The sequence below is a fragment of the Salvia splendens genome, chromosome 12 (genome assembly GCF_004379255.2).
Source record: "Salvia splendens isolate huo1 chromosome 12, SspV2, whole genome shotgun sequence".
Lineage (NCBI taxonomy): Eukaryota > Viridiplantae > Streptophyta > Magnoliopsida > Lamiales > Lamiaceae > Salvia > Salvia splendens.
The window spans coordinates 8,256,202-8,283,666 of record NC_056043.1 but is presented as its reverse complement, the minus strand read 5'-3'; the positions used below and the strand labels follow the sequence as shown (position 1 = coordinate 8,283,666).

The 27,465-nt window shown below is 39.1% G+C and overlaps 1 protein-coding gene across 2 annotated transcripts; it reads right to left on the bottom strand.

Annotated features, from left to right (window-relative positions):
- Positions 1-5,971: 5,971 nt before the first annotated feature.
- LOC121758654 (MAP3K epsilon protein kinase 1-like) lies at positions 5,972-26,871 on the bottom strand. Of its 2 annotated transcripts, XM_042154031.1 has the most exons (24): positions 26,618-26,871; positions 26,383-26,517; positions 26,200-26,220; positions 25,329-25,402; positions 25,141-25,231; positions 24,973-25,056; positions 24,516-24,617; positions 22,223-22,354; positions 21,915-21,986; positions 21,216-21,319; positions 20,054-20,138; positions 19,498-19,887; positions 18,437-18,757; positions 18,301-18,345; positions 17,538-17,717; positions 17,353-17,436; positions 16,654-16,745; positions 16,487-16,570; positions 9,250-10,121; positions 8,588-8,976; positions 8,378-8,512; positions 7,361-7,767; positions 6,730-6,844; positions 5,972-6,370 (listed from the first exon to the last, which is right to left on the bottom strand). In XM_042154031.1, exons 1-24 carry the CDS (start codon positions 26,675-26,677, stop codon positions 6,194-6,196), a joined length of 4,251 nt encoding a protein of 1,416 aa, XP_042009965.1. In that variant the 5' UTR covers positions 26,678-26,871; the 3' UTR covers positions 5,972-6,193. The 2 variants fall into 2 exon arrangements, with proteins under 2 accessions (XP_042009965.1, XP_042009966.1); XM_042154032.1 differs by lacking the exons at positions 25,141-25,231; positions 25,329-25,402; positions 26,200-26,220; positions 26,383-26,517; positions 26,618-26,871 and having other exon boundaries at positions 24,516-24,598; positions 24,973-25,019.
- Positions 26,872-27,465: the final 594 nt, after the last annotated feature.

Below are 27,465 nucleotides of genomic sequence, written 5' to 3'. Positions count from 1 at the left end.
AGAAGGCCCTGCAAGTAGCATATCATCCACATAGAGTAATAGGTAGGCAATGGGAGTCTTGCCTGCCTTCTTGATGTAGATGCAATCATCATATTCTGACTTGGAGAAGCCAATCTTCTTCATCTGTGCATCAAACTTCTTATTCCACTGTCTAGGACTTTGCTTAAGTCCATAAAGACTTTTCTGTAACAGGCACACCTTGCCTTCTTCTCCAATCTTCACATAGCCCTCTGGCTGTTCCATGAAGATAGTTTCCTCTAGATCTCCATTGAGGAAGGCTGTCTTCACATCAAGCTGTTGTAGCTCCCAGTCAAGCTGATTCACCACAGCCAATAGAATCCTAATCGAAGTGTGCTTCACAACAGGTGCAAACACTTCATTGAAATCGATTCCCTCCTGCTGTGTAAAGCCTCTAGCCACCAGCCTTGCCTTGAACCTGATTCTGTCTTTATCAGTGGTTTCTACCTTCTTTTTAAACAACCACTTGCAACTGATCAGCTTCCTCTCCTTTCCATCTGTATTCAGCTTGGATTTGTCCACCAAAATCCATGTTTTGTTCTTGAGTAAAGACTCTATTTCCTCATTCATGGCTTCAATCCATCTTTCTCTATCTTTACTCTGCATAGCTTCTTTATATGTGAGTGGATCTGCACCATCAATACCTTCAGCAGCACACAGAGCATAATACACAACATCAGAGAACTTTGTTGGTGGCCTTGTTTCTCTTCTAACTCTGTCCCTTGCAAGCTGATAGTCTCTGATAGAGTCTGATATAGACTCACCAGCCTGGTTGCCCTGAGTTGGAGCCTCTTCTTTATCTGAATCAGACTCACTCCCTGAGTCAATAACTCCACCTGCTCCTAGGCCAACCCCCACAGGCTCCACCTTGAAGAAATCACCCTCATCTTCATTGGAGTCCGGCTTATCTTTCAGGAATGGCATCTGATCCTCCAAGAACACCACATCCCTACTCACCAAGACCTTCTGCTTACCGGGCTCAATGCACCAGAGCCTATACCCCTTAACACCTCTCTGATACCCCAGCAAGATATATTTCAGAGCCCTAGCTTCAAGCTTACTTTGCCTAGCATGAGCATAGGCTGCACACCCAAACACCTTGTATTTTGAGTAGTCACTATGAGCTCCATACCACATGTAATCAGGAGTTTCAGGTTTCAGGGCAGTAGATGGGCATTTATTGATGAGATAGGCTGCTGTATACACAGCCTCACCCCAGAATCTGCTGCTCAAACCAGACCCAAGAAGTAAGCACCTCACCCTCTCTAGGATTGTCCTATTCATCCTTTCCACAACACCATTTTGCTGAGGATTACCAGGAACAGTCCGGTGCCTCTTCATACCCTTCTCTTTACAGAACAGATCAAACTCAGCAGACAAGAACTCTAGGCCATTGTCTGTCCTTAAGCATTTAACACTTCTACCCTTCTCTAGCTCAACCTCCTTACACCATATCTTGAACTTTGTGAGTGTTTCAGATTTTTCTTTAAGAATATATACCCACAACTTTCTTGTATAGTCATCAATGATAGCTAGATAGTACTTTCCTCCACCAATTGAACACACCGGTGAAGGCCCCCAAAGATCACTATGTATGTAGTCTAAAGGGGCTGTAGAAGAGTGAATACCTGTAGGATAGGGTGCCTTCTTAGCCTTTCCAAGTATACATTGCTCACAGGGGTCCATCTTGTTGAAATCTCCAGAGATCAGACCCTTCCTGATGAGTTCTTTCAAGCTTCCTTCGGCTGGGTGGCCCAATCTCTTGTGCCATAGCATTATGGAATCATCTGACACTGCATTGCTTTCTCCATCAACAGCCTTAGCCTTCAGATAATAGAGAATATGCTATCTGTCAGCCTCCATCATCACTGCATCTCCAGATTTCACAAACAATTTTCCTTGACTCATCAATATGGTGAACCCTTTCTGTTCCAGCATTCCCAATGAGATGAGGTTCCTCTTTACTTCTGGAATATACCTTACCCCAGTTAGGATCTTTATAGAGCCATCTTGTAGGCTTAGCTTTACCTTCCCTATTCCTTTGATCTGACAAATGTGGTTATTACCAAGAACAACCGTACCCGATGCTTCTTGAAGATCATGAAACCAGCTTCTATTGGGGCACATATGGAAGCTGCACCCCGAGTCCATTATCCACCTATGACTGACCCCACTGTCACTGATATTCATGAGTTGAGCAGGGGGATCAGCACTCTCCACACAATCAGATTGATTGTGTCCCTCTGAGGCCATCTTTCTCTTCCATGCATGACAATCTTTCTTCAAATGTCCAGGTTTCTTGCACCAATAGCAAGCTCTGGTTTCCTTCTGAGCATCTGAACTTGAGGGTTTAGGGCCCTCAAACTTCTTCTTGAAGTTCTGCTTCTTGAACTTCTTCACATTCAGGGCCTCTGCAGCTTGAACATTGGAGCTTGCAGAGCCTCTGTTGGCTGTCTTCTGGAGTTCTTTGGCCATCAAGGCTGAATAGACTTCTGCATAGGTGATAGGTTTATCTCTTCCATAGATAATTGCATCACTTAGCTGGTCATACGAGCTAGGCAAGGCATTCAATGTGAGAATGGCCTTATCCTCATCTGAGATCTTGACATCAACAGATCCCAGGTCATCAATGATCTTGTTGAACTCCTCTAGCTGCTCAATGATGGACCTATCTCCAGAAAAACTATAGGCATACAGCCTCTTCTTGAGATACAGCCGGTTTGCCAAGGATTTGGCCAAGTAAACTTCATCTAACTTGTCCAAGATCTCCACCGCAGTCTTGGCTTCTTGAACTTCCCTCAAGACCTTATCTCCAAGGCACAGAATCACTGCAGAATGTGCCTTGAGCTGCATCTCCTCCATCTTTGCCTGAGCCTTTTCATCAAGCACTGGAGCCTTTCCTTTCTCATCCGGTTTTGCAAGAACTGCCGCCAAGCCTTGTTGAATTAAAACCGCCTTCATCTTCATCTTCCACAGGCCATAATCATTCTTGCCTGTGAACTTCTCTGCATCAAGCCTTGCTGCCATCTCTGAAACCGTTTGATCCTCTGCAAATCAGCTTCAATATCCCTTTCCCACAGACGGCGCCACTTGTTGGGATTTACGCACACAAGGCTTTCACACCCTCAATAAGATCACACACACACTCACTGTTGTATGAGATCACACAATGCAGGAAACACACACACTCACACTTTGAGTATTGAAGATGATAATCTTGGAGAGAAAACTGGAAAACTCTTTATTGATAAAACTCTATCCTAAACTACATACATGGTGAGCTATTTAAAGCTCTATAATCACGTAGCAACTGCTACTAACTAACTACAAGAAGAATCAAGAAAGCAAGAAGAATAACCGCTACATCTCAGCTAACTAACTGCTGCTCCAACGGCTAGTTCGGCTAGGTTGCTTCTACCTTCTCGGTTCAAGACCGAGCTCCTTCCTCGGCTCAATACCGAACTCATTCTCGGCTTACAACCGAACTCTTCCTTCTCAGCTCATTCCAGCTCAACGCCGAGCTTCCATACCGAGCTTCCATACCGAGCTTCCTTACCGCTGAGCTTACCGACTTCTGCCTTCTTCTTCTTCTTCTCGGCTAGTTCCAGGCTAGTTCCAGCTCGGTAAGCCGAGCTTACCGAACTCCTTTCTAGCCGAGCTTCTTCCAACTGAAATGAGCACTCCATTATTACATTTGCAAATCGGTAAAAAAGAAAAAATAAAACAAAAATTAAAAAATATACCATGGCCAAAAAAGAAAAAAAAAAGTCAAAAGGAAGTCAACGGGCGCACAGTGACAGACGAGCCTCACACACACGTGATTGGTCGAGAGGCCATGCGATTTCGCACATGTGAGTGCGGGACAAATTATCCACCCATAGCTATGATTTGTCCCGTGGCTCATGCCAGCAACCCTTCCCCCAAGGGTATGGCTCCATTTTTGCACCGTTGTGGGTGCCCTTGATAACATGATTTTTGAGGGGTAATTACACCACATGTACAAAATGTTTTACCATTGTTTTAATTTAGTACAAAATGTTTTAACTTAATATAAATCATACAAAATGTTTTACTAATGTTTTAAGTTTATACATTCAGTTAAATCCTTCTTAACACCGTTAGTTTCTTCTCTATGTATCATCTTTACTATATATATTATGTCATAAAAGCATAATATTCTAAGGAAAAAATTTGTAAAACACAGAGAAGTAGGAAAAGCTATGGGTCTGAAATTAAGAAGCAAATCGTGAGATCTCCTCCTCCTTTCGAAATCTTCACAGCAGCCATCCCCAACCGGTTCTGTGATTTTTTTTCCAACGTTCCCTACATAGATGTGTCCAAACTCTAAACCATATTTGTTGACTTTTCTGATGAATCCCTCGGAAAGAGAAGATGAGAGGTTTGTTGATTTTTGGAATATATGGGTGAAGAGTGGTTGGAGCATGTTCTGTTGTATTCCGGCGAAGAAGTAAGGTGGATATCTTGTTACATTCCTTTTAAAACCAATAAATTGGAACACAACTAAATAAGCAACATATAAAATGAGTAAAAAGAAGTCACTGTTGTACTAGTTTTCCTTGGAATATTAGTATGCTTTTTATGTAATAGATGTAGTAAGATGATACATAGAGAAAAACTAACGGTGTCAAGAAGGATTTAACGAGACGTATAAACTTAAAACATTTTGTACTAAAGTGAAACATTGGTGAAACATCTTGTATGTGTTGTGTAATTTTCCTGATTTTTGAAGTATGAATAAATGATATTAGGTCTGACAATTTTGACACGACGCGATAATTCAACACGAATCTGAACGAAATTAATAGGTATGGATCAAGCCTTATTGGGTTTGTGTCCTTATCGTATAAAAATTGAGTTTGCTGTTATTCAGGTTGTCACATAATGAGCAAGCTAAGTAGGTTCTTTTGAGAATACTCCCTCCGTCCAAAAAAAAGGACATTTAGGACAACACGAGAATTAATGTATAATTGGTAAAAATAAGAGAGATGAGGAAAATGGTAGTTAAAATAGTGTTAGTGAATAGTGAGATCCACATTATTGTTAGTGTTTTATGGTGAATCCTAGTGGCATAAATTGCAAATAAATTGAAGTATATGAGTGACGAGTATGAGAAAATTTCCATAAATGAAAATGGGATAATTTTATGGGACGGACGAAATGGGAAAGTATCCTTGGAGGGAATATATAATTATTTAGAAACAATATACTTAGTTTAAATTAAATTTCTAATAAACTGTATTTATTACTCCATATGATAATAAATATATAAATACACTCAACTAAACAGATGAGCTTTTAATTATTTGGAATAAGGAAGCTCGAGACCTAGCTTTGATTAGGGCCGGGGGAAAATATCGAAAAAATGATATATCGCTCGTATCGTATTGAAAAATATCGAAAAATTATTGAATTTTCGATATATCGTAATTTTCGATACGATACGATACCGTATCGTAAGTTTTCGATACGATAACGATATGAATTTCCTTATATCGCGATATATCGTTTTATATCGAATATACGATATATATCGTATATATAGAAACATATTGAAATTCAATACATATTAAAATTTAAAATTATAAATATATATAAATCCATTTAATTGTACTTGGCTGTGTTTTTTTTTATTATGGAGATAAGAGTGTTGAAGTTTTATTAATTTTTGTGTGAATTTTAAGTTTTGAAATTATAATTTTCGACATACAGGTATTCGATACGATATCGATATTGATATTATCCATATCGAAAGTTCGATATATCAAAACTTTCGATACAATAACGATATAAAATTCTTTCATATCCATATTTTCGATACGATATACGATACAACGTTTTCAATACGAAATCTCGTATCGACCCACCTCTAGCTTTGATTATACATCCAATATGGACGTAAGTGTCAAATGTTATTAAGCTATTGTATCGGCAATAAGAAGTAAATTTCACATTTTGCATTTAATACAAGATGATAAAAATACACACACATTATGTTGCTTTGTCACTTCCGTTTGCAGAGAGTAATTACAAAAAAATTGACATAGATAACAATTTAAAATTAGCAAAAACATCGAAAAGGAAAATACAGCAAAAATGCGAGGGTTGGGAATAAGAGAAACTCTACAAGCGAAAAAATTTAGTAAAACAATTTACATTACAAAACGGTGTTGATGTGAAGAGCTTTGAGAAGTGAAGTAGCCATTTGTTTAACCAAAACTTGGCCTCCAGAACTCTGTCCATCTCTCCTCTCCTCGATCAAATTCTTAAGTTTCTGAGGCAGATCATTCTCCACAATCAGTTGCTTTGGACGAGGGTGGTGCTCGTATACCGCCTGAACACAAAACACTACATCAAAACCAACCCCTAACAATACAAGCTTAGCCACAGATACTAATTCTACGTATGACTGGTCTTTCAAAATCTTTGATAACTGAAAGCAGTGGAACATGAGAGCGCTCGATTGGGATAGCATTTTTTTTCATGATAACCGCTATGTACAACCCCATTACATTGGTCAATGACATACATGGAAGTGTTAAGAGTTCTGTCTGATGCTACCTTCACAATTTTTAGTTTCACACAAATTTCCCTACAGCGCCTAGTAAGAAAATAACATAACACAGTTTTCCTAGTATCAAGGCATTTTTAATTTTTCAGGATATAGCACAATATGGCATATAAAAGTCACACCTTTATTAACTTAAGCAAATTCAGACGAGCTATTGCATCTGGATGATCAAGTCTCGAGATAAGCAGTGGTGTCAGCCCATTAACGGCCAGAGTGGTGTTTATTCGAGAAGATTTCCTGCATCATAAACCGTTGTGAGATGCACAGAATAAAGCCAGATGCAATTGTCTGTTACATGAGTAGCAAATCAACAGAAGGTGCATATATGGCGACTAAACCACTTCCCGGATTTCTTATATCCTTTTCCCAGACAGGAATGCTATAACCCACATAAAGTTAGCTGCTCCCATTATATAATCCAGAGAATACTAGTTTCGCTATAAAGTGAGTTGGCCATACTCAATCTGGAGAGAACGGAGTGCCATTCACCAAATAATTCTAATTCATTCTCTATTCTCTTAATGATTCTTATTTTCTACAGAAAGAAATTCTATTTCAACCTATTATCAAATTAATAATTGTTTTGCCAGAAACTCAAGTCAATATAGCAAATTCCAGAATACCCATGAGAAGTTATGCATCACTTAGTAGATCTTAATCAAGCTAATGTTATATCTTTAAGAATACTATAAAGAGCACGAGGGAACATAATATATAAAATACAGAAGATACATGATATCAGGATAGACGTACGTGATAATTTTCAAGAAGGGTTCTAATATGTGCAAGAAGTGTTGTTCCGGACAGCACTGGAAGAACTTAACCAATTTCTGGACGGCATCCTTTTTGAGCAAGGCTTGTTCTACTTTCCTATTCTCATTGTCGTGCGCCAAGCATACAGCAATAGAATCTAGTGAAGTCACAGACCAGATATTATCTTCAAGAAGGCTAAGATACACATCCAGTCCTCCATGAGCTCGCAGCTGCTCCCTCGAATTTCTTGATGCATGAGCCATATCACACAGCAAAGGCAATGCACACTGTCTTAGAGGAGAATCTGACATGATGAAATGCATTAAGTGGGGAATGATCCCATTTTCTGCAGCTTGCTCCTGTCTCCTCTTGTTAATCTTACATAGGTTGAATAGAGCATTAAGGACCTTCAGCAAACAAAAGAAGCCGGACAATGTCCAATGAGAAAGATCAAGTATACTGGAAAAAAAATGAAATAGTTCAAGAAAATTAAGCGCTTAGTTTAAAAGACAATAAAATAGAACCACATGGTTTGGTATTTGGTCAACTGCATGTACCGAATCATATTGAGTCTTTATCAAGTAAACCCAACTACCTAAGACACCGCCTATAACTATGACTATACTTCACGTTCAAGCATACTCAAGAAATAAATTTTAAATGCAGAGATGGGCGAGAAATTTTATAAAGATGTGTTTCTTTCTCTGCTTTATTCTGACAAAATTGCATCTGATTGGAGCTCTTTTAGTGGCCAATTTCTGGATTCCTTTATGAGTCTCGTATATCCACTAGAACTACAACAGGAACTGACCCATAAGCAAGCCCTGCCATCTCAGGTAAGTTGCTTCAATTATATACAGAAATACTAAAAGTAATAGCACCCATTGCCTATACTACAGCACTTGAACCATGAATTTAATTTATCCAGAGTAGCCATTCCCACGAGTTAGTAAGAGGGTTGAGTATAATCACCCTACAGTAGAACATAAGTAAAAAAGAATACAAACAATGTCTCACCTCATGATGTATTTGTGACACAAGGGAACCTTCTTTGAGATCAAGATTTGGGATTAAATATTTGATAGCATCAGCTCTTTGAAGATGTTCTAAGCAATGTGGGTCCGTCGATAGATGGTTTATACACTTCAATAGCTGAAGGAACATGATTATGAGAACATTTCACCAGAAACAGAACAAATGCTAAGAGAAGAGAAACTTTTACTATACCTTTAAAAGAATCGGGGGTTCTATCTTATTAAACATTTGGAAGAGACGACTAAGCAAACTTTGGCTACACATATAAGATTTTACTGCTGCGTCTGCTGCAGCAAATTCAAATAGAAGGTCTGCAACCTTTTCCAGATACTCCCGAGCAACATCAACATTCCATGGTGAGACCATATGGGTAAGTAGTCCGGACGATGTCGCACTCCCTGGTCTGGCATTCAGAACTCCTGAACCAGATAGCACACCAGATGCTCTCTGTGATGCGAGTCCAGAAGCAGCAACAGTTCCCCCGTTCGATGTCAGAGGTCCATGTTTCTTATTAGCTACTTGAGGTGAACTTCTAGGCAACGAATCCACATTAGAATTTTCCCTTCCTTTTCCAGAGACCTCTGGAAAGAAACTAGAAACTATTAGGGTCGCAATAAGTTAGTGCTTATAACTGAGAGAAAGCTACAATGGCTAAAATGACCATTCACAAAGTAAAACTACCAAGCAATATGTCCAAGACTCAATTCTCACAATGAATCAAAACTAAAAGATTCTAAAGCAATTTATCCTTCAGGCATGTAATTGTGGTACTAGTGTCGGGTATAAAAGAGTAAGTCAGAGAGCGAATCTCAAGACAAGTAGCCAACCATGCAAAATGAGCATATATTGCTCACCTGCAAATTCAGCCATCAAAAAGTCAAGACCATTTGTTTTCTTGTCAGTTGATCCATGTAAAAGAGGCAAAATACTTTCGTGTTTCTCCATGTGTTTCTCCATCCCTGTAAGATGTTTCACATACTCAAGCTGCCCCGAGAAATGGCGTGATGGAGGTTCTTTATCCAACAAACTCAAAAGGGGTTGAATGCTCTCTTGCTGACTACCAGTGTGAGCAGCTGATCCATTTGTTGCGACATCCATGGATTTTGGAGCCTTATCCATGGATATTCTTCCAGTTGCTACATTAGCTCCTCTTTGCTGCTTTAGGTCAACTTCAGCTCTCGAAGGCTCATTCTTCCACCTGTCTACACTTTCCCTGTCTCTAGTTGGAAGGTGATCCTTTATTGCCGAATTGGATAATCTGTCCAAAGACGCAGGATCTGTGACTCTTGAACCACCCAATGCCTCTACATTAGAAACACTGGATCGAGGCCTATCAGCATCTGAAGCAATAAATCTCAATTCAGGAGAGTGTGATGCAGATGCATGCGAAGGTTCTAACATTCCAGTTTGTGAAATATGATCTCCATGCTTGACTTTAAGGTGATCAGGCAGGTCATTCCCATAAAATGCAGAATCTATTCGCGTAAATGGACTGTTGGAATCCAGAGCATCAGATCTTGGTCGTGAACTTAAACCATCTGGAGCAAACCCACCACCAGAAGCTATAGAAGCTAGACGGGTTGCCTCATTCAAACTATAAAGGGTATTAATAAGTCTGAGTAGTATCCCATTCTTAGCAGCTATACGACAAAAATCATTTCTAGAGGTTGACTTTTGAAGCTTAAAAACTTGCCACATGCCATCAATAGCCATATGAACCATTTCCCTGGAATTGAGATAACAAAAGTAATTAGCATACCAATAGGTAAACCAAGACGAGTACCTCTTTCACAATAATATAATGACTCAAAAATATGGACGAGTTCCAAAGATAATTTACTAAATGGCTATAGTACCCCATAGCTAGTCTAGATGAAATACTAAATGTCTTTTACACAAACCAAGATGAGTACCTCTTTCATAAGTGCATATCATGTCATCAGTCCAAAATAAAATGCCAGTACCATAACTGTTTGGCAACAGATGACATACAGTCACATTTTCCTAACTGACATCTTATTAGATAATTTATCTTTGTTTACTACTCATTTGGTAGCCCAGATAAGTAAACAAAGAAACCCGTTGTAGCAGCCAGGAACGTCCTCATCCGTCTCGACCACCAGCCTCCTTCATCATTCTTCCCTTCGTCGAACACAAGAAAACAACGATGGCCACCGTGAGCCATTTGAATCGAATCGGAAAGCACAAGACAACGACGAATCCACTGTGAGCTCATCTCCTTTACTCTGGTGATCTCGTTCCAATCGAAACGGCTGCGGTAAGACCCACCATTCGTTGAGCATACAACAATACCACAACAAGCGGAAGCAGAAGCAGGTGGAGGCTGAGGTGAGGAGATAATTGGAGGGATAGGAAGAGCAGAGAGAAGAGTATACAAGAATACCACCACAAGAGCAGAAGCAGGTGGAGGCTGAGGTGAGGAGATAATTGGAGGGAGAGGAAGAGCAGAGAGAAGAGAGAGTGCAGGGAGTTCGAAGGTTATTTTAGCCTTAACGGATTATTGTAAGGCCATTTTTAGTATTTACTTAGGTTAATCTATTCCAAAGTGTAAACATTTACATTGCCAAACAGCTTATTTTATTTAACTTGGTTTTATGACTAGGCTACCGGTAACATAGATATACAAACTATCACAATTTTTAAACTTGCTTTATACTCACTACTCTATCAAACACACCCTTAAGTGATTAAAAATGCACCCTAACTACTCTACCAAACTGTAATAATGGAGTGCTCATTTCAGTTGGAAGAAGAAGAGAAGAAGAAGGAAGCTCGGCTTTGAGCTCGGCTTTGAGTTCGGCTTTGAGCCGAGAAGACAGTTGGTCTTGAGCCGAGAAGCAAAGGAGTTCGGTTTGTGTACCGAGAAAGGAGTTCGGTTGTGAGCCGAAGAGAGTGCTCGGTTGTGAGCCGAAAAGAAAGTTCGGTCTTGAGTCAAGAATAGAGTTCGTCTTGAGCCGAAAAAGAAGAAGCAACAGTTCGGTCTTGAACCGAGAAGGAAGTTCGGCCTAGAGAAACTAGCCGTTGGTGCAGCAGTTAGTTAGCCGAGATGTAGCAGTTATTCTTCTTGCTTTCTTGATTCTTCTTGTAGTTAGTTAGTAGCAGTTGCTACTTGATTGTAGAGCTTTAAATAGCTCAAAACCATGTACGTAGTTAGTAGTGAAAAATCAATAAAGAGTTTTCAAGTTTTCTCTCCAAGATTACCATCTTCGATACTCTAAGTGTGAGTGTGTGTTCTTCTGCATTGTGAGTTATCATACAACTGTGAGTGTGTGTGTGATTCACCTGAGTGTGTGAAAGTCTTGTGCGTATTGAATCCCAACAAGTGGCGCCGTCTGTGGGAAGGGGATATTGAAGCTGATTTGCAGAGGATCAAACGGTTTCAGAGATGGCAGCAAGGCTTGATGCAGAAAAGTTCACAGGCAAGAATGATTATAGCCTGTGGAAGATGAAGATGAAGGCGGTCTTGATTCAACAAGGCTTGGCCGCAGTTCTTGCAAATACAGAAGAGAAAGGAAAGGCTCCAATGCTTGATGATAAAGCTCAGGCAAGGATGGAGGAGATGCAGCTCAAGGCACATTCTGCAGTGATTCTGTGCCTTGGAGATAAGGTCTTGAGGGAAGTTCAAGAAGCCAAGACTGCGGTGGAGATCTTGAACAGGTTAGATGAAGTTTACCTGGCAAAATCTTTGGCTAACCGGCTGTATCTCAAGAAGAGGCTCTATGCCTATAGTTTTTCTGGTGAAAAATCTATCATAGAGCAGTTGGAGGAGTTCAATAAGATCATTGATGATCTGGGCTCTGTGGATGTTAAAATTTCAGATGAAGACAAGGCCATTCTTACATTGAATGCCTTGCCTAGCTCGTATGACCAGTTGAGTGATGCAATTATCTATGGCAGAGATAAGCCTATCACCTATGCAGAAGTCTACTCGGCCTTGATGGCTAAGGAACTCCAGAAGACTACCAGCAGAAGCTCTGCAAGCTCCAATGTTCAAGCTGCAGAGGCCTTGAATGTGAAGAAGTTCAAAAAGCAGAACTTCAAGAAAAAATTTGAGGGCTCTAAACCCTCAAGTTCTGATGCTCAGAAGGAAACCAGAGCATGTTTTTGGTGCAAGAAACCAGGGCACTTGAAGAAGGACTGCCATGCCTGGAAGAGAAAACTAGCCTCTGAGGGCCACAACACTTCTGATTGTGTAGAGAGTACTGATCCCCCTGCTCAACTCATGAATGTAAGTGATAATGGGATCAGTCACAGGTGGATAATGGACTCAGGGTGCAGCTTCCATATGTGCCCCAACAAATCTTGGTTTCATGATCTTCAGGAAGCATCAGGGACTGTAGTTCTTGGAAATAACCATGTGTGTCAGATCAAAGGGATAGGGAAAGTGAAGCTAAGTTTGCAAGATGGTTCTATAAAGATCCTAACTGGGGTGAGGTACATTCCGGAAGTGAAAAGAAATCTCATCTCATTGGGAATGCTGGAGGAGAAAGGGTTCACCATATTGATGAGTCAGGGAAAGATGCTTGTGAAATCTGGGAATGCAGTGATGATGGAGGCTGACAGAGAGCACATTCTCTATTACCTGAAGGCTAAGGCTGTTGATGGAGAAAGCAATGCAGTGTCAGATGATTCCATAATGCTATGGCACAAGAGATTGGGCCATCCAGCAGAAGGAAGCTTGAAAGAACTCATCAAGAAGGGCCTGATCTCTGGAGATTTCAACAAGATGGACCCCTGTGAGCAGTGTATACTTGGAAAAGCAAAGAAGGCACCCTATCCTACAGGTATTCACTCTTCTACAGCCCCATTAGACTACATACATAGTGATCTCTGGGGCCCTTCACCTGTAAGCTCAATTGGTGGTGGGAAATACTACCTTGCTATTATTGATGACTACACTAGGAAACTGTGGGTGTATATACTGAAAGAAAAATCAGAGACATTCACAAAATTCAAGATATGGTGTAAAGAGGTGGAGCTAGAGAAGGGAAGGAGTGTTAAATGCCTAAGAACTGACAATGGCTTGGAATTCTTGTCTACTGAGTTTGATCTGTTTTGCAAAGAGAAGGGTATGAAGAGGCACCGCACTGTTCCTGGTAACCCCCAGCAAAATGGTGTTGTGGAGAGGATGAATAGGACTATCCTAGAGAGAGTAAGGTGCTTGTTACTCAGTTCTGGTCTGAGCAACAGATTTTGGGGAGAGGCTGTGCATACAGCAGCCTATCTCATAAACAAGTGTCCATCTACTGCCCTTAAGTCTGAGACTCCTGATTACATGTGGTATGGAGCCCATAGTGACTACTCAAAATACAAGGTGTTTGGGTGTGCAGCCTATGCTCATGCTAGGCAAAGTAAGCTTGAGGCTAGGGCTCTAAAATGCATATTGCTGGGGTATCAGAGGGGTGTTAAGGGGTATAGGCTCTGGTGCATTGAGCCTGGTAGGCAGAAGGTGGTGGTGAGTAGGGATGTTGTGTTCTTGGAGGATCAGATGCCATACTTAAAAAGGAAGCTGGACTCCAATGAAGTCGAGAGTGATTTCCTCAAGGTGGAGCCAGTGGGACTTTGCCAAGGAGCAGGTGGAGCCTCTGACTCAGAAAGTGAGTCTGAACCAGAGGATGATGGTGCTCTAGCTCGAGGTAGAAAAATTGATGAGCCTACAGCAGATTCTGCCAGAGAATACCAGATAGCAAGAGATAGAGGCAGAAGAAATACAAGACCACCTGAAAGGTTTTCTGATGTGGTCTACTATGCACTTTGTGCTGCTGAGGGCATTGATATTGCAGATCCTCTCACATATAAAGAAGCCATGAAGAGTAAAGACAGAGAAAGGTGGATTGAAGCCATGAATGAGGAAATGGAATCTTTACTCAAGAACAAAACATGGATTTTGGTGGATAAATCCAGACTGACTACAGATGGAAAAGAAAGGAGGCTGATCAGTTGTAAGTGGTTGTTTAAGAAAAAGATTGAGACCACTGATAAAGATAGAATCAGATACAAGGCAAGGCTGGTGGCTAGGGGCTTCACACAGCAAGAAGGAATTGATTTCAATGAAGTATTTGCTCCAGTTGTTAAGCACACTTCGATTAGGATCTTGTTGGCAGTTGTGAACCAGCTAGACTGGGAGCTACAACAGCTTGATGTGAAGACAGCCTTCCTCAATGGGGATCTAGAGGAGACTATCTTTATGGAACAGCCAGAGGGCTATGTGAAGACTGGAGAAGAAGGCAAGGTGTGCCTGCTACAGAAAAGTCTTTATGGACTTAAGCAAAGTCCTAGACAGTGGAATAAGAAGTTTGATGCACAGATGAAGAAGATTGGCTTCTCCAAGTCAGAATATGATGATTGTATTTACATCAAGAAGGCAGGCAGGACTCCCATTGCCTACCTATTACTCTATGTGGATGATATGCTACTTGCAGGCCCTTCTATGACAGAAATTCAGAAAGTTAAACAAGATCTGAAGTCGAGCTTTGAAATGAAGGATCTAGGAGAGTCAAGGAAGATCCTAGGCATACATATTCAGAGAGATAGAGGCTGCAAGAAGCTGTGGATGCTGCAAACTGATTATATTGACAAAGTTATGCAGAGATTCAGAATGGAGAATGCTAAACCTGCCTCAACACCCTTGTCCCAGAGTTTCAGATTATCAAAGGAACAAGCTCCTAAAACTAAGCAAGAGGCTGATGAGATGGAGGCTATCCCTTATGCTAGTGTTGTTGGGAGTATCATGTACACTATGATTTGTACAAGACCAGATCTTGCTTATGCTATCTCAGTGACTAGCAGATACATGGCAGACCCGGGGAAGGAGCATTGGAATGCTCTTAAATGGATATTGAGGTACATGAAGTCAACTAAGGACTGGGGGATTGTGTTCAATGGCTGGGAAGGTGGATCTGAGGAGGTTGTGCAGGGGTATTGTGATGCAGACTATGCTGCAAATCTGGACACCAGAAAGTCTCAAACAGGTTATTTGTTCACCATGTTTGGAACTGTGATCAGTTGGAAATCAGGTCTGCAGAGTGTAGTTGCTCTCTCAACTACAGAATCAGAGTATATAGCTCTCACTGCAGCTGTACAGGAGAGCTTTTGGATCCAGGGAGTAATTTCTGATTTTGGTTTTGACCAAGAAACAATGGTGATTCATTGTGACAGCAGCTCAGCTATATGCTTGGCTAAACATCCGGGTTTCCATGAAAGGAGCAAGCATATAGACATAAAGTTGCACTTTATTAGAGATGAGATTGAAAGGGGAAGGGTGAAGGTGGTTAAGATTAACACCTTGCACAATCCGGCAGATATGCTAACTAAATCTCTAAGTAGAGACAAGTTTGATCATTGCAAGAAGTTGATCAATGTTTGTGCGAGAACTGAGATGAGCCCTCAGGTGGAGAATTGTAATAATGGAGTGCTCATTTCAGTTGGAAGAAGAAGAGAAGAAGAAGGAAGCTCGGCTTTGAGCTCGGCTTTGAGTTCGGCTTTGAGCCGAGAAGACAGTTGGTCTTGAGCCGAGAAGCAAAGGAGTTCGGTTTGTGTACCGAGAAAGGAGTTCGGTTGTGAGCCGAAGAGAGTGCTCGGTTGTGAGCCGAAAAGAAAGTTCGGTCTTGAGTCAAGAATAGAGTTCGTCTTGAGCCGAAAAAGAAGAAGCAACAGTTCGGTCTTGAACCGAGAAGGAAGTTCGGCCTAGAGAAACTAGCCGTTGGTGCAGCAGTTAGTTAGCCGAGATGTAGCAGTTATTCTTCTTGCTTTCTTGATTCTTCTTGTAGTTAGTTAGTAGCAGTTGCTACTTGATTGTAGAGCTTTAAATAGCTCAAAACCATGTACGTAGTTAGTAGTGAAAAATCAATAAAGAGTTTTCAAGTTTTCTCTCCAAGATTACCATCTTCGATACTCTAAGTGTGAGTGTGTGTTCTTCTGCATTGTGAGTTATCATACAACTGTGAGTGTGTGTGTGATTCACCTGAGTGTGTGAAAGTCTTGTGCGTATTGAATCCCAACACAAACATTCCCTTAAGTAATAAAAAAAAATGCACAATTATGACAAGAATAGCATCCATGTAGATTTACCTGTACTTTGCGTAATCAGCCTCTAGAAAGCCCACTAATATAGGTATACCACGACAAGCAATAAACATTTGCAATGTCAGAGAGCTGGAATACAAAAGACCAAATATCACACATCGAAGCAGAAGAATATAGATCAAGAGAATAATACTCAGGAGATAACATTTAACCTTGATTGGCAAAGTTGTTGGAAAAAAAATGCTGCTTCCATGCGCACCTCCCGTGGCCGATCATGCACAGCAAAGCTCATCACAATGGGAATCTGGAACATTTCTTATATAAGTACATTACTCATCACAGAGTCTGTACCAGCAATACAAAAAAATAAAAAGCTCTATAACAGACTTTATTTATGTGATTCTCCTCTCTTTAGAAGGGGACCAAGCAAGTTACAAGTTGGAAGAAATTTTGTGATCAAGATATCAGTCATCATCATTACAATTTGATAAAGAGGAGATCATTTATGGTCTAAAACTATCCATAGTATGCCATCACCCACCAGATATCAAGTGATTTCTATAAATACCATAACCAGTCCTAAGTAGGTAACTTGACGAAAATAATGGCTAGTGTCGGAATCCTAATATAATCAGAATACTAACCAGTTATCCTAAGTAACTCAAATCAAAAGTTTACAGTCACAGAGTGAAGCCAGCGTACATGGATAAGCATCAAGAAATGAGTTGGTATTTAACTTTAAATCAGAAGTTTGTAACAAAATATAATGCTTTATGCACCTTTATTGACCCTCATCATAGTTTAAGTGAACCTAAACACTACATATTCCTCGGATTACATTGACTAACATCTTCAAACTTTGACCCACACAACCCAAAAGAGAGAAGTAATTAAATTTGCAGAGCACTTACAAGACCCACAAGACAAGCATTCTCCTGAAATTCAGTATTATCTTTAATTATTTGATTCAGAACTTGTAGAACTGAGCATATAACCTGAAATGAAAGAAACAGATCAGCCACACAAGAAGGTACAAAAGCACATGCATATAAAGCAACAAGGTAACGGACTAACGAACTTCATGCAAGTTACATACGCGAGTTCTTGGAACCTCAAGCAGTTCCATTAGAGGGAGCAAACCATGTTGTGTAATGAAAACAATCTTCTGCTCTGGTCGCTGATGAAAGAAAGTGGTCAACTTCTGACAAGAAGATACTATCACATCTTCTGGTTCATCTGGCCTCAACAAGGACACCAATTTGTTGAATTCAACAGCCTGTGCAAGAGAAACGACATAAGAGTTAAGGAATTGCATCTATTTCTGCAAGAGAGGAACAGAATCACAACAAAAATTGAAAAACATATGAAATTTGGCCACACCACAAGTAGGACCAGGATACAAAAAACTAATTCCATATCTAACAAGTAGATCATTAAGGTAACCCACATTAATTTCTCAAGAGATACATTATGCCTATGGTCCAAGAAGCAGAAAGGAGTTTTAACACTGGGGAAAGCATCCGTCAAAACTCTTTTATCAAACCCATAGAATATAGCAGCCATAATCATCAGTATGCGACCCATTATGTCGATATATTTAAGCACAATAATGACAGAAAAATAGGAACACAAAACATAGACAGGAGAAAAGTTTATCAAGTGAAAACTGGTGCTCAAACCAAGTCTCTCTCCCTTTTTAACGCAATCGTGTCTAGTAAGCCACTGTGAAGCAGTACCCATCAACAAATAATCAGGACAACCTTGTAGCAAGTTTTAACACAATGTTGGCATTTAACTTGGACAAGAAGAGAGCATATAGAATACACAATGAAAGCAATTCAGCAGGAGAACAAATGTACCTGTAGGTGAAAAAGATTTTCTGCAGGCAATTTATCTTCAAATACCTGACAAGCATGTTAAGCATAAGATAAAAGCCAAGGGGGAATTTAGATAAGAAAGTAAATTCCATTTTATATAATATATAGTCAATCTTACCAGAGTATCAATATCAATTACATCTTCCTTTAAAACGCCCATCATTAAGCGAAGGAGGTCGCCACTAGCCTGAACAGATTCATTCTCCATTTGTTTCTGTGCAATTGTAGCCCTTAACTTTGTTGCCAAGTCATTCTTACCACCATCAGATACTACATTTCCTTGAATTACATTTGAAGATGATGCAGAGGTAGAGGCTTCAGCTACCCGGTCCTCCAGATTATCCAAGGGATGAAACAAATCCTCCAAAGAAGCATCACCTGGGGAGTCACTGAATTTACTAAGTTCATTGCTTCCTGAAGTCATTGGTTCCTTCACAGCCTGCACAGGTGGGAACCAGAATAAATTAGAGCCATTATATCAGTATGCCTAAAGCCCCGGTAAATTGGCATTACTGACAAAATTATAACACTATTAAGGGAATGAAGAAGCAAACAATTGATTAAAAGAGCAAGACTAGGAAAAACTAAATTACAGGAAAGAATACAAGAATGTATCACGTTTTAGCACAACCAACATCCTTTATGTCTTCACTGCCAGTCTGCCATGAGCATGCTGCATAACCAAATAACCATACACTCATTCAACAATTACAGATTCAAGGTGTTACAATTTATTGAATATCGCATTTCTGATTACAGATTCAAGGTGTTACAAGCTATTTATAACCCATTTCTGCTACTTTCTCTAATATAGTATGTAATTGTATTCCGACCTAGAATAATATTCATTTTTAAGTTGCTGTGGCTAAGGAAATAAGCGGTCTTAAATTACCAGACAGTCAATTACTCCATACCAAGCAGACAAATACAACAGTGTTCAGTCTCACGTGCTGCACATAAGTAATTTACCGGGAACTCAAAAGAGAAGCAAATACAATGACCTCTGAATCTTCAAATTTACAACTATAAATATGAGAGTACTGAAAGCTTAGAAATTTACAAAAAAATCCACCCACACAACTATCCCTATTCCACATAGCCCTGCGCCAAGAAATCACTTCCAGCAAAAAAAAATGTGCTTAATCAAAAGGTGCAAAGGATCTGAATGGTCAAATTTACCTTCCTTGGACTAGATTCTTGGTTCTTTTGACCAAAATTAAACTTCCCATGAATGATACCAACTGCACTTGCTTTTTTTTCAACTTTTTTGGCCACGACAGTTTTCTTTGTAGACTCAGCACCTTCGACCTCACCATTTGTCATCACTTCACCCTGCTGATTTAGGTTAGGTCTCTGGTCTTCAATCTCTGAGTCATGACTACCCAAAAGTTTGCTCGAGCTGGTCTCGATGGGTGATTTCTCATGGATAACAAATGTGGGAACTTGATCTGAAATAGTATCTTCATCAAGGTTGTTTGTTCTTTCCTCAGTAAGATTAGTTTTTGAGCTGTCATCGTCGTAAGACTTGCTGACAACTGAAGTCTCCGAGGATGACATCTCTGTTTTATCCTGAAAGCAAAAACAGGATTTTAATATAAAATTATCAGTTAAAGCATCATCTTCAGAACAAGCAAAATTAGGCAAATAGGACAGAGTACTCAGGGTCAGAGGTTCAACTAATAAGAGGATAAATCAAGCCACATAACATGAAAACTTCAAACAATAATTACTTTACTTTCTCAGCGGAAGAGGCTTCAATATTATGCCCTTGTTCACTGCTACTTATACTAGCACCCCCAGCTCCAACTTCATCAATGTTCCTGCACAGATTTCACCATTTATGCTTAAAATTTGCATCCTTTCAATTTCGACAGTCAAAAGATCTATGACAGATTGAACAGAAGGAAAATAAGAACATGGAAAAGAAGGCATTTCCATACGTCAGTGAAGAACACCAATGTAAAGAAATGATGTGCTTCAACTGAACCACAAACTCATAGCTACATGCAGAGGAAGTAAGAGTGTCAGAGACAAGATTTCTCCCAAGTCCCAAGCACTATAGTGTACCCCCTCGGTCCGCGATATAAAGTCCCATTTTGTCATTTTGGTACGTCCGCTTAAAATCCCCATTTAGTATTTAATTTTGGGTAAGTGGACCCCACACTGCACTAAATTTCACAATCACATTCCATTATAAAACTAATACTAGTATATAAAAGTGGGAGCTAGATTCCACAAACTTTTTCCACCCGCTTTCTTTCACATTTCTTAAAACCCGCACAAGCGGGACTAAATATCGCGCACGAACAGAGTAGAACCTAAGTCCATAGATACAACAATTAACAATAGTTTCGTGCATTAGAAAATCAGGTCAATCCAATAAACCAAAACATCTCCCAACAAGCTATATATACTAAGGTCATAATATGAACTATAAGGCCCTTAAGGCCAACTTTCCGAGATTGTAGATCCTGTGAAGCACTACAATAGAAGAGAATCTATTCATACAGAGCAAAACAGTTTAAAATTCACCATAGCATATAGTATTTTCCATACAGTGTTACAATTGATAGACATAGCATGGTGATAACCCAACTTGGGTAGCTTAAACACACATCAATAACATTCTAGACAATATTCTGAGCATCAAAACTTAATAACCAAATTCATGGAATCAATTACTGAAGCCTCAAGACAACAAATATCCACAAAACTTCAAGTTGATAGACTAAATTCCAAGGATGACCTAATGGAAGCAAGCATGCATTACCTATTGCATTTTCGTTGAGTTAACTCAATCAAAAAAAGGAGAAAGACCTTTTTTTGAGTTTTCCTATGTCAAAAAATTATCATATTGGTGCTTATCCTCAGGGACAAAGAGAGAACTAATAGACTACCTCAAGGTTCCACTATGACGAAGAGTATTTTGTAGAGCACGCCTTGAGTTTTTAATCCAAGGGTGTGAAAGTAATGTTTTTGCATCTGGCCTCTGTCCAGCATCCTGAAATGTAAAATTAAATGTCTGTCACTCTAATGGCACTAACATGTAGTTGTACCCTCCATATTAACTTCTCTTTCCTGCTAACAAAGCCATCAAAATCCGAAAACACTTCTTGAATTAATCATAATCGTGGCAAAATCCAGTATACCCACCCACCCCCCCAACAGTCCACACACGCAATTTGTGAGACAAGTGGAGTGAAAAAGTATAAAGCAAAAATTTTGTGATCTAGGCCTTTAAGAACGCCTTATTCACTAGGAGACACAATAATCTGTCTCTCCAGAGATCAATATAATCTTCAAAAGACAATACCCTGCATATGATTAGCTCTATATACTCAACATAGACTCTCGTTTGCTATTTCATATTTACTTCAGAACAGGTTATGTTTTGATGGAATCATGGAGACAACAGATATATTAAAGTTTTAAACAAGGAAAAATATAGTATATGGAAGTGCAGTAAAGTGATTAACAGAAAGAAAAAAAAAAGGGACCAGTTTCTAATCCAAAATGGTAAGAACTTCCCCGCAAGTAAACAGTCAGATAATGTCAAGGAAGGCCATATTAGATATATATAGTGATTTCCAGCTGACCTTTTTAAAGCATTGACGCAGGAAATCCGTAATAGCTGGAGATAGGCTATCTGGAATCGGAGGATTTTCATCCTGAAACAATAAATGAAGTGCCAGCTTGAGTAAAGCAACAGTAACAGAGCAGATATATGAGTCCATATAAACAGTTTTCACCAGTACTATAATTTGCATTTGATAGGGTTACTGCAAGTTAGGATGGGAAGGAGAATAGATAAAAGTAGGAGAATAGATAAAAGTAACTATACTGACCAGAAACCATGAACTTCGATTCAAAAGAAATTGGTAAGAACTTCTGCTACCTAACCTACCTGTACAATCCTAAAGAGGGCAGGCATTGGCTGCAGATCAAAGTATGGTGGAACACATGTAAGAAGTTCAATTACAGTGCAGCCTACACTCCAAATGTCAGATGCAGCACAAACTCCTGACATTTCAATGACCTGAAATTGGCAAAGACAAAAAGTGTTCTTTATCATGCATCGACTTCCAGAAACTGTGAAAATTTGCATAAAACATATACTACCTATTTACAACAAAACCTCTGTTGTTCTTAATAGAAAGACAGTAAGCATGTGAAGGTATTTATAAAATACAACCAAGAAATAACACCAAACAGAAAAGATTGAAAACATTCATAAATTGCAGAGCTCACATCTTATTGTCACACATTTGTTCTTTTCCTAAATTAAGATGGGCTAAACCACAATTCTACAGATTTTAATTCAGAAGCTTCCACAAGGGAGCACTGTGTTGCAAATCGTGTTCACCAGAGGAGGTCGAAGGCACAGGATGCCCTCACCTAGGGTCAGGCTTTCCTGAGTCTCTTGAATTATTTCTGATTCAGACTTTATTATTGTTTGTCTAGTTGGTTTTTTGTCCTCCAGGCTCCAAGCGAGGGTTCTATCTAGCAAATAAAAGAGGTTACTCCGTTGCAGGAGAACCTGTCTATGGTTTTCTTTGATCAGAACAGAGTGCTTGGTGCTTGGGTAGAAAAGGGTTCTCTTCTGAGTTCATTATTCTCCTTGTTAGTCTTATTATTAATCATCATTCTTCAAAGATTTGAGCCATTACAGTTGGTTCTCTTTATCTCTAAAATACTGTTCATCAAACTCATCAGGAACGGAAGAAATTAACGGATATGTCATCAAATCGGTAATCATTTAAGAAAACAGTGGTTTCCGTCACAGCAATTGCAATTCCATCAACTTGTATTCATTAACATTGTAAAAATACAATCAATTTGACAACAGAGCAGTTCAAGCCTTCCACTAGCATTCATAAAGATAAAATTGATTTCTATGTTACAATTACATATAGGTCCAATTACTTTATCAGCAACTAAAATCATGGAACACGATAGACAGTACTATCAAACAGGCAAAAGCAGGTACAACTTTAATGCAATTTCACTGTGATCACCATAATATGAACTACCATCAACTGATAGTGCATTAGTTTCAGTGTTGTTAGGAAGGCGCATAGGGTGATTAAGTAAAAATCCAGGGCGCGGGATGACAGGACGCGACCCCCACAAATCTTGGCCCACTAACAGATGCAGGTTCTTCTTTTCATGATACTCACGAAGAATTTGAATTGAAGAAGAAAGAAGATTTAATTGAGAAGGAGAGCAGAAGAAGGATTATTTAATTTTCTTGAGAAGAGGAGAAGAGCTGGAACATTCATTATTTTGGAGGAATGTGAGAGTTATTATATTTGGCAATATTTTTGGAGATGAAGGGATTCAGATCAGATATGAAGGGAGAAGATCTGTCATTAATTATATTCAAGTTATTTTAGTAAAAAAAGATTTGAAGACTTCAGGATTTAGGGATTTGAAACCAAGGCCAAGTCACCCCAGGCTCGCACTATGAATATCCCTCGCCCCAGACACCTCAGGGCGACTCCCCTGGAACCGGGCTTTTGATAACACTGATTAGTTTATTAACGAAAAGTTTCTCCTAACAAAAAATAATACTCCCTCAGTCCCCGATTAATTGTCACTCTTTGAGCGGGCACGGGTTTTTAAGAAATGTAAAGAAAAGTTTGTTGAAAAAGTTATTGGAATGTGGGACCCACTTTTTTATATTGGTTTTATAATAAAATGTGAGTGAAGTGAGTTAGTGGAATGTGGGACCTACTTACTATTTATGGTAAAAATGAAGTGTGACAATTATTGAGGGACGGACCGAAATGGAAAAGAGTGACAATTAATCAGGGACGGAGGGAGTAGTTAGCTACTCTGTTCTAACATTTTACGACCCTAATGTTCTAGTATACCTAACAATAACATCCTAGTTTCTGTGTAAACTCAGACTTGCTTTATTTCTGTGGCCTACTTGGGTTAGATTTCGCAACACGAATCTTTGAGCACTTACAATTAACTCACAAGCCTCCCATCTTTCTTTCCGACTTTATATTATTTACTACAAACCCCTTACCCGTTCTACAATAAAACAGTTTATATGGTGGATTAGAATCATTAGATACCAAAGGTGTATATTACTAAGCTTTCTTAACATAACATTAGTAGAAATTAGAAAAGAAATACCAAATGCAGAGAATGAAACTAAACCTCAAATGCTAAGAAAGAGATTAATATACCTCAGGGGCCATCCAATAAGGTGTTCCAACAACAGAATGAGTGTTAACATCTGCTTCAGTAAGTTTTGTAGCAACCCCAAAATCTGCAAGTTTGACAAGGCCCTGAAATTTCAAGTTAGATGAAGGGGATACTGGTTCAACAGGCTTTAATTTTAATGTCATAATCTATTCCGATTGGGAGAGGGGGTTATACTGATACATTTGCATACAAGTATAAGCACATGCCAAAGCAAACAAAGGCACAAGATTTAGAGGAAGCAAAAAATGTCAAAAATCAACGGCCATATATTTTTATCAATGAAAAATAAAAATCCCCAAACAACATGCAATAGCTAATCAAATTTTCAAAGCTTAGCTAATTTCCAAAGCAGCACACAGAGAAAGCAGATCGGTTAAACAAAAAATTTGAGCAAATTAAGTGACACAAGTCACGAAAATTGAACAAGATTAGGTGTACCTCTTTTGTTGTCAGTATATTCGCCCCCTTGATATCACGATGAATCACACCTTGTTCATGCAGGTAAACCAATCCTTCTAACACCTGATTACATCATGCTAGTAGATGTTTATGACCGAAACATAACAACACAAACCAACCGATAAAGGATGAGGTTTGTTGTGAAACCTGAGCTATGTAAACAGCCACCAATGACTCTGGAAAAGGCCCAAATTTGTTTGGCTTTATTATGTTTGCAAGAGATCCATTCTCCACATACCTTTTAGCAAAAAAAACAAAAACTAGCAGGTTATGAAAAATTGTGGCCGTGAATAGGCAAGTAAGTTGCAGAAATATATGTCTGCGTCGGTACTTACTCAAGTATTATGTGAAGATGAGATTTCGTCTTCAAAGATCCCAGATATTTCACAATATTCTTATGATTAAGATTCTGGAAGAGAAGGACAAAATCAAACAATATAAGCAGGAGACAATGGCACAGCATTTGATCTATTTTCAATTTTTTTAGAATAAATAATGAAAAATCAAATTGTGAATGCGGGGAAGCACACTCTAGCACCATCAATAGCACCCTTTTTACCATCAAGGCTTTTGCCTCAGCCCCTGTCAATCTAATTATCGGTGTTTAGTTTTATAATTTAATATATCAATCTATTTTAAGATAACTATTGATATTAATTTGCAGTATTTCAGATTTAAATAATACTTTCGCGTAACAATAAAAAAATATAATTATATCTAGACTCTATTCCAAAGATCCGAGCGCCTTGTATCTCTCTGTCTTCTCTATCTTCTTACATAATTTTAAGTGAGCTCTCAAGGTGGGTATTCACATCCGATAGCTGCTAATGCGGTAGCAACACTTGTTGATTTTAAATTTTTATATCAGAAAGCTGGAAAATTACATGATAATTAATGCGCTACATTGCATAGTAACCATGTCATTAACTAGGTGCCACTTGTCAGAAAGTTCTAGTTCGCACGCATAAATTCTGAAGAATCATATCTGTCAGGGGTAACCATAAAAGCAAACAAACATTAGAGCCAGTCGTTTCTAAGCAAACGGCCCGAAAACTATGCATTCTGGATAGGACCTGAAACACGTAAGCTAAAAGCGCCAGTCGCCACCATGCACGCATTAAACAGAAAGTTAATTGATGCGACTGAATACACTTTATTTTAGCAGGGAGATTAAAAAAAACGGAAGAAGATGCGGATTAAGTTTACCTTAAGCAGATCAATCTCTTGCTGTCATTTTTGTACCATCACACGAAGAATGAAGTCATGCAATGGAAAAGAAAATCAGCAAAGAGTCCGAATTCATAGAAGTCACAAGCAAAGGATCAAAAAAAGACCAAGTTTAGTCACATTAACTAAATAATTTGAGTATTTCAGAAGGAGAATTCAGACCATGATGATGTTGAGATCCTCCTGAGCAATGTTCTCGAGGGAAACTTGCTTGATTGCAACAAAATCTCCATTCTCCAAATCCAAACCCTTGTAGACTCTTCCATAAGCCCCTTTCCCTATCTCATCTCCAAGCATCTACAATCAAAATTAAGCCAGAAAAAAAATCTATAATTTACCTAGAAGAAAAGAGCATAAAATCACAAAATTGAGCTCAAGAGAGATTGTAACAGCTTACATATTTGTTATCAAGAGTTTTTGATTTGTGGAAAGCGGAAGAAGTCATTTGCCGCGCCATGTCCGCGAGTTCTGACTACAATGGAACCCTAATTCGCGGAAAATTCTGCTTTCATTTGATAATCATAACAATGTGAATATAATTGTAGGTGTGGGATTCGGAAAAGCAACCCACGACGAATTGATGAGAAAACAGCAGACAGCAGAGTGATTTATCATGAGATTCTTGGCCGTTCAGATCAGCGGCGGAGTACGTAGGAGAAGATCATGTACTTAATTTCTTATTTTCACATTACAATAAAATAAAGGGTAAATTTGTCAATTAGCAAAAGTTTGCTGAGGCCAGCCTGGCAAACACTCATATTCAATTGCTAATCCGTTAATTTTTCCGTTACTGCACCGACCTATACGAATGGGGAAAAAAGTTCCCTCCAAAATTCGGACTTAGCTTCAGTAATAGTACCATGGGATTAGGGCACCCACAACCGTGCTCGCTGGGGGATTAGGGCACCCACAACCGTGCTCTTGCCAGCGAGCACGGTTGTGGACTCGACCCCACTTTTTCTATTTGCTCTCTGGCAAGAGCACAACACCCACAGTTGTCCTCTTCCGCAAGGAAGAGCACAATTCAATTTAAAATTCAATTAAACAAAAACATTTCCATAAAATTAAAATTCATTACAAACCACAATAAATATTACAAATTACAAATAAAATAAAAAAGACATAATTAAAATCCTAAAAGTTAAAAATTACATAATTAAAATACTAAAAATACCTAATAATAAAAAATTACATAATTACACTCCTAAAAATTACATAATTAAAAGCTAAAAATACCTCCGTGGA